Source organism: Balaenoptera borealis (assembly GCF_965194805.1).
Source record: "Balaenoptera borealis genome assembly, chromosome: 14".
Classification (NCBI taxonomy): domain Eukaryota; kingdom Metazoa; phylum Chordata; class Mammalia; order Artiodactyla; family Balaenopteridae; genus Balaenoptera; species Balaenoptera borealis.
In genome coordinates this window covers 84521038-84533355 of record NC_138875.1, presented here as the reverse complement: position 1 = coordinate 84533355, position 12318 = coordinate 84521038, and the positions used below count along the sequence as shown (strand labels likewise).

The following is a 12318-nucleotide window of genomic DNA, read 5'->3' as shown; positions in this document are numbered from 1 at the left end:
GCATTTTGCAATTTCTAGTAGAAGACACTGGCTAGAAATTCCTTTTTTTTTTTTTAAAGAATTATGCTATAGGCAATACCATGGTGAGCAAAAATGTAAAAGGAAGTTGGGAGGCGTGAAAAAACTTAGTAAAATAAATCTGTTTTCCTACTATTATAAGGGACAGAACTGGTGTACAGTATTTGTTAAATATTCCATATGTTATTCAGGAAATAGATTAATACATTAAAGGGATGTAAGCACTTTTATTTTAATAAAGTGCCTTATAACAAGTTCTTTGTATGCCCTTTCCTCATTATCCCTTTTGAATTGTCTAACCTGAAGTACTAAAACAGAAAACAACTTTGTCACTAAATTGAGTAAATTTAGGGCATAGTTTTGGTGGAAGGAGGGGACTACAGAACTTGTACTTCATTTGCTTTCATTACAACAAATTCATAATTTTTAGCTTTCCCTGGAAAAACCCTTTGAAAAACATCTCCACAATGTAGTAGCACAAGGGAAGACTGTTTAATGTGTTTTGGTAAATGTTTGGTTTTCCCGGAGCACAATTATTTTGGGGAGAGATGGCTCTTCATGCTTCAGTGACAAAGTCAAGTTTCTGGGGAAATAACACCATGGTTTTTCATTTTGGAGTCATCCCAAATTCACATTTTCCTGGTGAGCTGTACCTTCTGAAATGTTTCATTAAGAATGTTTGTGGCAGGGGTGGTGGGGGAAGAATGTTTGTGGGCCTGTAATGCAGTGTGGATATGAAAAGCACACATTAAACTGCTTCCTGTGTTTTTCTATGGTATTTTAGGAACTGGCCATACACGATGAATGATATGGTCCATCCTGTACTCATTTAGTAATTTAAAGAATTTTTGTAGCCAATTTTAAACAGGAAACTAGTTTTGATTCATTTAGTATGTCTAAAATAATTGAGTTAGGTAATCAGTATTCTTAGTAGAGATTTTACATTCTTACTTGCATGCTTGTTTTTGAAATCCAGGGGGTATTTTATATTTTAACATCCCAATTGGGACTAGTCATATGTAAAGTTATTAATAGCTACATACAGCCAGGGGAAACCATCCTGGACAGTGCAGATTTAGAGGGAGGCATATAGGTAATTGCAATTTGCATAATTAAATTTTACGAAGCAATTATTGGAGTCCTGGGGGTGGGGGACAGTTAACTGCTTAGCTCAATTTGAAATGAGTTTGTAGGGAAGCTTTTATATGCTTAAACTTTGTTTCCCCTTTTTCCTGGCTGTTACTGTGCTTTCCATGTCAGAGCCTGGTACTCCATGATGGATGTTTTGGGCTTTACTCTTGAATGCGACGGGAACATAAGTTGCTGTCCAGGAGATTCTTTAAAGACATGGTAGTAAGACAAGAAGACCACACTATTTGAGGCAAGGTTTTGATAAGCTGTGTGAGAGCAACTGGCTTGGAGGATAAGAAAATTCGAAGATGATGTTTCCAATTTGGGTGATCATTCATTGTGATTAAATTAGAAAACTTAAATACTATAGTAGGTTGGTGGAAGGAGATAGAAGCAGAAATTAAGTTGTGTTATCATTCCAAGTTAATTTCATGGCCAAAAGATGATTTAAGAATATACTTAAATATAATTTCTCTGGGGCCCTCTCCTAGTTCTCCCACTGGCTGTGCATCAGTTTATGTAGTTGTCTCATCCTTAATCCCAGCCCTCTAGGGCTCAGTTCTAGACTTCTTTCCCACTCTGTTCTTCACTATGAAGTCTCATTCTCTATCATCTTTGTATTTACTTTCCATAAAAATTTGAACCAGCCAAATGCTAATCTTTAGTTCAGTCCTCTGTGGAGCTTAGCCAAGTATCTGTGTAATATACACCTCCACTGAGCCTGAAAATTTTACCTTCAATGTACTAGTGCTTCAAAAATTTCTTCCACTAGTCTAGTTACTTACCTAACTAGAGTTATATAAGGATAAAATTGTTTATAAGGATAAAATTGCCTCAAGGTACCACACAGCCAAAATGGAGCTCACCCTTTACTCCCAAACCTGGTCAACATCAAATGATTTTTTTCTCTATCTCAAACGATCACTTATTTAACCAGTTTCTTAAGTCAGAATCCTGGCAAATAATTCACCACCCTTTTCTCTCATTCCTATATACAACCCTTCAGTTATCTCTGTTGCTTTAATTTTATCTTTTAAATATCCTCTATTAAATATCAACTCTTCAGCACTATTGCCACTACCCTAATCCAAGCTAACATCTGTAATCTTATTACAAAAATCTATCAGTCTACTAGATTTGGAATTTTACGTTTGCTCCATCGCCAGTCCTTTTCCTGTCATGCCATCAGGACCATCTTACCAAAATGAAAATTTGTGGGTCATAGACCCACAACTTGTTTAAAATGTTGAAATGACTTCCCAATTTTGGGGTGGAAACAATGTCCCTAATGTGGTGAGTACTTGCCTAATGTTCCAGCCTCATCTTGCTCCATTCTGCCTTTTCGTTCTACATGCCATTTCTTCAGACTAGGACTCTCTTAATTCCATCCCCCATACTCACCACCAACTTTGCCCTCCTAACACTTTATAATTCAGTTCAAACCTCAGTTCTTCGATTCACTGACTCACACAGAAATGTCAGATTTGTTACATATCCATTCCTGTTTTTATTTCACATATTTATTTCTTAATATGATGAATACCCATCAACATCCACTTTGACCCAAGAGCGGGAACATGTATGTTTATTTTTTGTTTCTTTCTTTTGCTAGACTGTACCCTCTATGAAAGCAGGAACTTCTCTAGTTTGCTCACTCTTACACCCTCAGCTCCTAGAACAGTGCCTGGCACATTGAACTCGGTAAATAAATGTTATTGAATGATGAGTGATTGAAGGAGAGAAATCACCAAAAGCTGCAACAGACAAATCTAAAATAATCTAAGATCAAGCCTAGTTCTTCATGAAAAAGTGAAACAAGCCCAGTAAACTGAAGTAGCTTCTCCAAGATCACAAAGGTAGTCTGTGGCAAAACTGGAGTTCCTTATTCACCAGAATCTGTGATAAGCCGTACATCGTGCTCTGATTTTTTGCAGCCTCAAATGCATAAGAGACAACTCATATTGTTGTAACACATTCTGATCTAGTTGGGCTTTCTTCACGTTAAAAAGGACCAATCCCAGTATGCAATGCAAACGATGAGTTAACAGTCGCTTAGAAACCCATATCCCAGCATGCCTTGCTCCCGAGCGACCTCAGAAGTGGGTATGAGAGACGCCATTGCATTCTGGGAGTTGTAGTCTCACAGGACTGGCCCGCCCATTATGCAGCTTCGGCGGCCTACGTTTGGAGGAAACCGTACTGGGTGGCTTAGGGCGGCCGGAGCCCTAGAGAGCGGTGCCGCCCAACAACCTTTGCCTTCGGCTGGGGGGCCAGCTCCGCCTCTTCTCGTATCTTTCCCATAGCCCAAAATGGCGGCGGAGGTGGATTTCGGCGACCTAGAGCTGTTCGAGGCGTTTGACCACCTAGAGGAGTCGACTCCGAAGCCAGTTCACACCCTCTTCAAGGACGACGACGGCGACGAGGAGGACGAGAATGGGGTGGGCGACGCGGAGCTGCGGGAGCGGCTTCGGCAGTACGAGGAAACCATCGAGCAGCTCCGCGCCGAGAATATCCTTCCCGCTCGCTGGGCCCTGTCACTGGGGAGTGTGGTGTGTGCCGTGCCCGGGAGGGTGCGGGCGGAAATTCCACGAGGCTGAGAATCGCGGGTTCGGGTTGCGTAAGCTGTCCCCGAGGCCTCGGTGCAGACATCTCCCCTTCTGGGATCCGTATCCTGGACCTTATTCGCTCCTCCCGCCCCCCAATCTGGGGTCGGTTTTTAGTGTTATTCCGGACTCTTCCAACTGTTCAGTTGTAGACTCTTCACCACTTCCCTTCCCCTCTTTGGAGTCGTTATCCGATCTCCTTTTTTGGAGCCAAGCTAAAGTTGTTGCAGTCACGCTGTAGTTGTATGTTAGGAGATACCGGATGCTTAGACCTAGGCGCAGATGTGTCTTTAGGGCGGGGCAAAAGTTAGTGGTGCTAGGATGTGCAGTTGGGGGCGTTAAGGAGTCGAGGCATGCAGAGAGAAATGGTTAATTGCTTGATGAACTTCGGGGATTCATTTTAAAGTTCTTCCACTTGGAAATAGCTTCCGTGGTTAAGGTCCATTGCAAACCCCTAGGGAAAACGCGCCAAATAAGTTTCCGTTTGCCTTTAGTCACATGTTTACAGCCTTTCTAGCAAGATGTGTTAATATGTTTATTCCCATTCTTAGAGAATTTTTGGTGTTTTTTTGTTTGTAATACACATGCAGGTAATTTTGGCTCAGGTAGTTTTTCTAGTGTAAAGACCCCTGAAAGTGGTTGGTAAATCATCTTTTAGGGTTTTCGAAGTAATTTTTTCATAATGCCTTTTTCTTCGACATTTTATTATGAAAAATTTCAAAATACAGAAAAGTTGAAAGGATTTTACAGTGAACATTCATAGATTCCATCCTAGATGCTTCAGTTCTTAACAGTCTGTTATGCTGCATAACATTTTTGGTTTAGTCTGTTAGTCTCTTTGAATTACATGACCCTGCCTTAGAGATACCATGTTGGAAGGGATGAAAACTGTATTTTAGTTTGTAGATCCAGATACCTAGCCCTGCAACAAAACAGGAGGTCAGTAAGTGTGTCATCCTCAAAATATTTGTGTTTTAACGTTTATAACATATGTTTATAACATTGACACCAAAAGTGAGGTTAGTAGTTGAACTTTATGATCTTCATATTTCTATTTAATGAGGGCTTATACTCCTTAACAAGTAATAACATCAAGAACTTAAAAGAAAATTGAACATTCTGACTCGACCAAGGTATGAGATCTTGAATTTGAATATTTAATCACAGGGTTTTTTTTTGCAAAAAGGGTGTTTAGGATTTTTGTACCATTTTGTACTCAAGAAATCATAGTAATGATCCTTTATTTTTAATTTGTGAGGGTAAAATTTGAATTCTCACAACCGTATTAAACTTTGAAACTGACTTATTGGGTGAAAATACGTGTGAAACACAATTCAGAAGTTTTTGACTTAATGTTCAGAACAGGCAAGTTATCAACCTAGCTGTTGCCATTCAGCGAACATTTCTGGGAAGTTAGAATTCAGATTACAGTATTAATCTGGCTGAAGATTTATTTATACAATTAAAATGTGCTCATAAATAGAAATAATGCAAGATGCAGCATTGTAGAAGAAGAGAAAGTAGTTGCTTTTGAAAAAAGTACAGTGAGTAAATTTGCATTCAGGCAACTGATTTTAATAGAAGAATAAATGTTGATATTTTGTAATATAAATTTATTTAGTAGTCACTAAATTAAAATATTTCTTAAAGTACAAATTTATTACACAGAACGGTATGTTAAGGCTTTCAGAATATGGGGTGCCCTGATGCAGTTTCACATGGAATTTTTTGTCCCTGGTACCAGCTGAATTAACTGGCTACACTGGTGACTAAAACTTTAAAATTTTAGAATTTAACATATGTAGAATTTAGACATATTTCAGAATATGTCTAAAGAATAACTTCTCTATGCCCTACTTTCCTTCCTCTATGTGAGCACGCTTTGTAGATCTACATTTATTTTTGGTTAGGTAGTAAACATATTGAATGTAACTAGGATTCTTAAAAAATCACAATTTTTATATATGTAAAGATATTTTATTTAGACAAGCATATGCTTTGTAATAGAGTTGTTCATTTAAACATTAAATATTTATTTATAAGGGGGTTATAATCACCTGAATTCAAATGATTACAGCATCATAGGCTTTGCCAATTTATAAGAAGCAAGCATTAGTATCCTGAAAAAGGAATATATATATATATATGTGTGTGTATATATATATATATATTTTTTTTTTAAATTAATAGTCCTCCACATTGTCAGACTGACAAAGCTTTCTACAGAACACCGAGGAAGAAAAAAATAAAATTATTTAGATAAAATTGTACCCTACATCTCTTGATTTAACCCTTATTTTTGGAACTTTCATGATCAGAAGTGTCTCTTCTTTTTATCCAGTAAACATTGTGGGGTTTTTTTTTTTTTTCTGTTTTTTCTTTATATGATGAAAATTTTCAAACGTACAGAAAGTGGAAAGAATAGTACAGTTAATACCCATATTTTCATCACTTAGATTTAACAATATTTTGCCATATTTCCTTCTTTAATTCCATATACATACTTTACCCCAAATATTTCAGCATGTATTTTTTTTTCTAAAGACTTTCATGTTACCACAACACCATGATCACACCTAATAACTGGCACGATTTCCTTAATAACATTCCCAACCAGATTCAGATTTCCCCAATTGAATGTCTTTATTGCTGATTTCTCAAACTGAACTCCAGTCAAGGGTCATGCAATTGCATGTAGTTTTTAAAAACATGATGTATTTTTTAAAACTGAAGTTTGTGCAAATTGAAGCAAGTTTCTGGGTGTCTTCATATTTTAATTTTATTTCTCTACTTGATGTGGGCAGTTCCACATACGGATTGATTTATTTCACGTGCTGTACAGGTAGAAGGATTTGAGGCAGGTGTGGAGGAATCAGAGATTCAGCTGCTCCCAGGTTACCGAAGGGATATATAGCAGATTTCCAGGCTGCAGTCTAGTTCTGTTTTTTGCAGTATTTGAAAGTCAAATTCAGGAATGAGATACTTTTTACATCTCTACTTTAAAATTTTGGATCTGAGCTACTTAGTGCAGTGTGCTCTGCCCTCCAGAAAGAGTCTACCCATTTATTTATAGTGTTTCAATTTCCCATATATTTCCAAGCCAATTTCACTGATTCTTTCAGAAATATATTCTTGTAACCTGCTGTTTATTCAATTCGTCCCTCCCCTCAATTTGTAAACAAACAGCCATTGGGTAAAGAGGCTTTTTGGTTGAAAGATTAACTGTAGTTTTTAATTTTTTTATGAAATTTTTTTTTAAATATGTAATGTAAAAGATACCCCTAAAAACTGTTAAAGTGGGTAAAACTGGAGTTCTTTGTGGTTCTTGATCTTATTTGTAAAATATTATATGATCTTTGGTACTTAAGAATTATAAAGATTCAGCGTTTATATATACATATGCAAGTTTTACTTTAATGTCTTCTAAGAATATGTTTTAACTTCTGTTTTAGTGGAATATTGGTGAACAATACTAAATTAGATGGACCTTTATTTCAGATTCTATTTATGAACAATGTTATTTCAAAGTAAGTAATTTTCCCTTTCCTAAATATTATGAGCTGATGTATTTATGATACAATGTCTTCTATAAATACACTGTTTTCATTTTTACTTTATATACCATCTTTATTCTTTTACTTAAAATTTATGGAATCATGATAAGAGGACATTAGAGTCATATAAACCTGAATTTGAAGCTGGACTCCTCTACGTTCTATATCTGTGAACCTGGACAGGTCACTGACCCTCTCTGCATATCAGTTTCATCACTGGAAAACAGGACACTAATAGTAACTACCTCTTAAGTAGCTAAATGAGCACCTGTAAGAGCCCAATAAATAGCCTCAAATAAAAGTAACCGCTACCGCCATAAATAATCTTAACCGTTTCTCTACCACAATCAGGGAAGTAAGTTTTCCCTGTTGGCTATCTTCAAAGCTTACCCACATGATTTTTTTTTTTCTTTTTAATAGCAAAACTAGACCTTTGCAAGCCTTCCAGCATGCTTGGGTCTAGGATGACTCAGTGCATTCCTGCAGTGCTTGCTAGAATGTTCTGACATGGTTTGAGGCCTTGACCTGTCCCTTCCTCAGAGCATGGTCATAGACATTTCAGACACTTGCTTGCCCCCTTCGGCGTCACTTAATCATATTGTTATCTTAGGCGCCGGGCAAGGTAAAGGGACCACACATAGGGTGTTACCTGGGTGGCAGGTCCATTGGCTACTTCATCTCAGCAGCAGCAGAACCTGAGACTCTGGGAGGGTGGAGCAGCCTGTGGTGAGCGCAGGAGCAGCGCGGTGCTGGGCACGCGGGGCTCCGGCGCTGCTGTCACCGTCAGAATCGGCCTCTAACTCAAGCTCCTGGCAGTCTTAATGTCTGCACCGCTCACCTGGTGTTGTGCCTGCAGAAATCTTAGAATGTCAGAGCTAACGAGACCTGACACATCAAGTCTGTAAAGAGGAAGTTGGCTCTTTTGGCCCCTTCTGAACTGAGCACTGAAGAATATTTGATGAACGTGGTTCTTGACCTGGAAAGCTGGGGAAAATAGACCTCAGTCGTTTTTCTTGCCTTGCATTTTGGTCTTTTTTTCTCCAGTGTAATATTTACATAGGTGTTTCCTTATATGTGCAGAGAGGGTGTCTGGGAGGAGGATGTGGAAGAGCTGAATGCACTGATTATCTTTGTGTTGCAGAAATAAGGGGCTGAGAGACAGGGTAGGAAGGGAGCTTTTCGTTACATAACTCACCCTTTTAGTTCTTTTGAATTTTGAACCATTTACATGTATTATAGATTCAAAAATTAAGTATGTAAAATTTATAAATAAAATCCATTTAGTCTTTGCATAAGTATTTGCCAGCTGTTACATCCTAGGCACTGTATTAGTTTATCATAATCATTTTATTAACTTGACAACAATGTATATATTTTTCCTAAGGAATAGATTCCTGAGTGTTACAAAGAGTCAGCGATTTGATAAACTCTGAAAAACAAAATAACAAAATTTACACATGACATCTTCTAAAAATGCATAAAACTCAATCAAGTCAATGTTTTACTCTGTCTGGGTTCTGACCATTTTGTCCTCTTACGCAGGCAATATCATCAAGAAATAGAGGAATTTGTATCAAATTTAGTAAAAAGATTTGAGGAACAGCAGAAAAATGATGTGGAAAAGACTTCCTTTAATCTTTTGCCCCAGGTATTTCAAACTTAAGAGATTTTAAGATTAGTAGGTTATGCTTTTCACTGCCAATTGTTAGGCTCCGGGGATCCTCTTGAATCAAAACCAGAATGACTGTTGAGATTGACTGTTACCTCCCATCCTGCAGCCGGGCTTCCTTCTCCACAGTCTGACCAGCGCAGCCACAGGGCTTTCTTTTGGATCACGGGTGCTTTTCTCAGGGAGTCATATTCACACCTGGCTACACTCAAAACTGAAACCTCTTTATTTTCTATTCCCTGACTTGGACACGTGGTTTGGGGCAGAAAATTAATTTTAGGTCAGAAAAAAAAATCTCTGTTTCTGGGGTTTATAAAAGATGGATTCTTTTTATGTAAAATGAACAGGTTCATATGCCATCCTTTCTTTCCCTTCTACTTGTTTTAAAAATCAACAGCATGCCCGAAGAAATCTGAGAGATTCCACTCTGAATATTAGGGCATGAGTTTACCTTAAGAAAATCAGAATTATGATTTCTGGGCTTTTTTTTTTAATTAAAAATTAAGGTAAGTAGAGTCTCTCAAATAAGGATCTTTAGCTGTTTATCCTCAGAGGTTGGAGAATGGAGTATTCTAATTAATTAAATTTTTTGTTTATCACCTTTAGTTTTCACCTATCAGATATAATTTTTAAAGATTCACGGAACAAAATACATTTAACAATAAAAACCATACTGAATATTATTTAATATTTGATTCAAGAAACACTCCAGAATTTTGTAGTGGCTTGAGGTCTGTAAGGGTTATAATATCAGTATTGACCAGTGATACCAAGTTATATATTATTTTAATCTTTGATTATATCTGATTTCAAGGTAAAGTCTGTCTTGTCAGTTTAAGTGTTGAAAGTTCCATAATTAATATTTGTTAACACAAAAGTCATAGTGTAAAAATAATTTTTTAAAAAAAAGTCATAGTGTATGCTAATGTTCCAGAAGATACTATCTTTTATATATCTTTTTAACTTTCCCACTCGGGAGATTTCTTTCATAAACATTCCTACCTAGCTTAACTTCTCAACTCACCCTAATTATGACAACAATGAATTCAAAATTTTATATACCTTAATGGTATGTATTAGAAAATAAAATGAGTGTGTTCAGATTGCTAATATTTGAAATTTAAAGTTGTTAGAATTTGGTTACCTTTTGTAACGTGTGTTTCTCTTTGTGTTAGCCTTCCAGTGTTATGCTAGAAGAGGACCATAAAGTAGAAGAATGCAGTGCTGTTAACAATAAGGAAGCTTTTAGTGTAAGTTTGGACATTTAAGTTTTGAATTCTGCAGATATGTTTTCTATCCTATGTCCATTGGGTGGCATTTAAATGATAAAGTGGTATAGTCATATGTCATCAGATGGTCACACATTCTTTCATTAAATTTGTTGTAAACAACAGTGTAGACTTCAGCCTCTAAATACCATAGTTTGCTTTTTAATAACCATTTCACTGTGGCCTGGGGGCACAATAGATATACTTTGGAGGACTTTATTTTTCTCTTGACTATCCTCTCTGTTCATCTTCTTTCCTTTCTTTTTCTTTTTTTAATAGATTTTTTTTTTTAGAGCAGTTTTATGTTCACTAAAAAATGGAGTGGAAGGTACAGAGATTTGCCATGTATCCTCTGTCCCCAGACATTCATAGCCTCCCCCACTATCCACAGCCCCTACCAGGTGGTACATTTGTTACAATTGATGAACCTACATTGACACATCATTATCACCCAGAGTCCATGGTTTACGTTAAGGTTCATTCTTGGTGGTGTACATTCTGTGGGTTTGCACAAATTTATAATGATATGCATCTACCATGAGACTATCATACAGAGTAGTTTCACTGCCCTAAAAATTCTCTTTACTCCACCTATTCATCCCTCTCTCCCACCTCTATTCATTTTTAAGAACTTGGATGAAGATGTAGAAAGCATGCTTGTGGAACTTAGAGATGGGTGAAGCTGAGAGGGATATATAGCTAATATAACAGGTGGCAGATAGGAAATTTTAAATGTTCACAGACTCCAATGGTGGGTGAAAAACAAGACGATTTACAGAGATGAACCTACATTAGCCCTTTCAGTACCTATGCAAAATTCAGCAGTGTCAGTGCAGTGTAGTGGTGTGATTTTGCAACTTAAAAATTTTTAAAGAAGATGATGTAATCCTGGATTCCATTAAAGGAAGACTAGGTTTCATGTTCATGGAGTATGGTGTCCCATTGGTGTACCACAATTTAGACTAAATTAGTAAGTGCAAAATCCCCCATTTCCAGGCAGGTGCCACTTTAAATCCCAGAACCTTAGAGTTTAAAAGGGAAATGAAGTTATCTAATTCAAATTCAGGAATCTTTCTTTAAAGTGCCCTTAGAGCATCTTGGCCTTTTTTTGAGTCTTTCCAGTAACTTGGAATTCACTTTTTTAAAAAATGAGACAAACCACTTCATTCTTCACACCTGTGATAGAAATTTCCACTCTCGAAAAGTTGAGCTGAAATGTGCTTCTTGTACTCAATCCAATCACTGGTCCTAGTTCTTCCACTTGGCATTTATAGGGTGATCTAAAACGATACCTTTGCAAATATCAGCCTTTATCACATTTGCAGAGATGTGTACATACCTTGTGAATCTTTTCAGTAAGATCTGTGGGCTCTTCATCATCCCAGCACCCCCATGTCTTTAAAATTGTGGAAAACTGAAAATAGATTGGATATAGATGATTTTAAGGTGTTAGTAATTTTCTTAAGCATGACAGTGGTATTGTGATTTGTAGAATGTTCTTATTCTTAGAAGGCTCATACTGAAGTATTTAGGGGTGCAGTGTCATGAATAGAATCTGTAGTTGGTTATGTGTGGAAGCTAGAACCCGGGTAGGAAGTTATTGTATTAATCTCAAGCTGGAGAAAATAGTGACTTAGACTAAGATGATAGTGGTGTCAACTTACTTTTTAAAAATGGCTCAGTAAAAATGTGTGTGTGTGTGTGTGTGTAGAGATGTGCACACAAAAATGTCAGTTAACAATTGTCGAATCTAGATGGAGGGTACGTGGGTGTTCCTTGTACCATTTTTTTCAACTTTTCTGTAGGAAATTGTTCCCAGAAATTGGAAAGAAAGGAAAAGAGTGATTGGGAGGAAAGGAAGTGGAAACAGTGACTATATAGATATAGAAAACTGTCTGAGGATCTTGCTGCAAAAGGAAGCAAAGAAATGGGGAATTGGAGGGAATGTAAGAGTTGTTGACAAGTTTTAGTTTTTTAAGTCTGGAGAAAGTGCAGCTGATAGTAGTGGTCCAACAGGAAAAATTCAGTGATCTAGGCAACAGAGGGGAATTCAGTGATGGAGATCTTACTTACAC

At 37.1% G+C, this 12318-nt stretch overlaps 1 protein-coding gene across 7 annotated transcripts in view; it reads left to right on the top strand.

Moving 5' to 3' along the window:
- The first annotated feature begins 76 nt into the window (after window positions 1–76).
- The window catches only part of ZCCHC8 (zinc finger CCHC-type containing 8), a 35368-nt gene continuing 23126 nt past the window's right edge, over window positions 77–12318 (top strand). For 2 of the 7 annotated variants that reach the window (XR_014234527.1, XM_082355895.1), the window contains exons 1-5: window positions 77–3659; window positions 4845–4885; window positions 7205–7279; window positions 8849–8954; window positions 10151–10225. Coding sequence is in view for 5 of the 7 variants with exons in the window: in XM_082355895.1 (XP_082212021.1) it covers window positions 3459–3659; window positions 4845–4885; window positions 7205–7279; window positions 8849–8954; window positions 10151–10225 (498 nt within the window). In the remaining 2 variants the exon portion in view is untranslated. Of the gene's footprint in view, window positions 3660–4841; window positions 4886–7204; window positions 7280–8848; window positions 8955–10150; window positions 10226–12318 lie in introns of those variants that run through there. The other 5 variants (XM_082355897.1, XM_082355896.1, XM_082355898.1 and 2 more) reach the window with 5 other exon arrangements.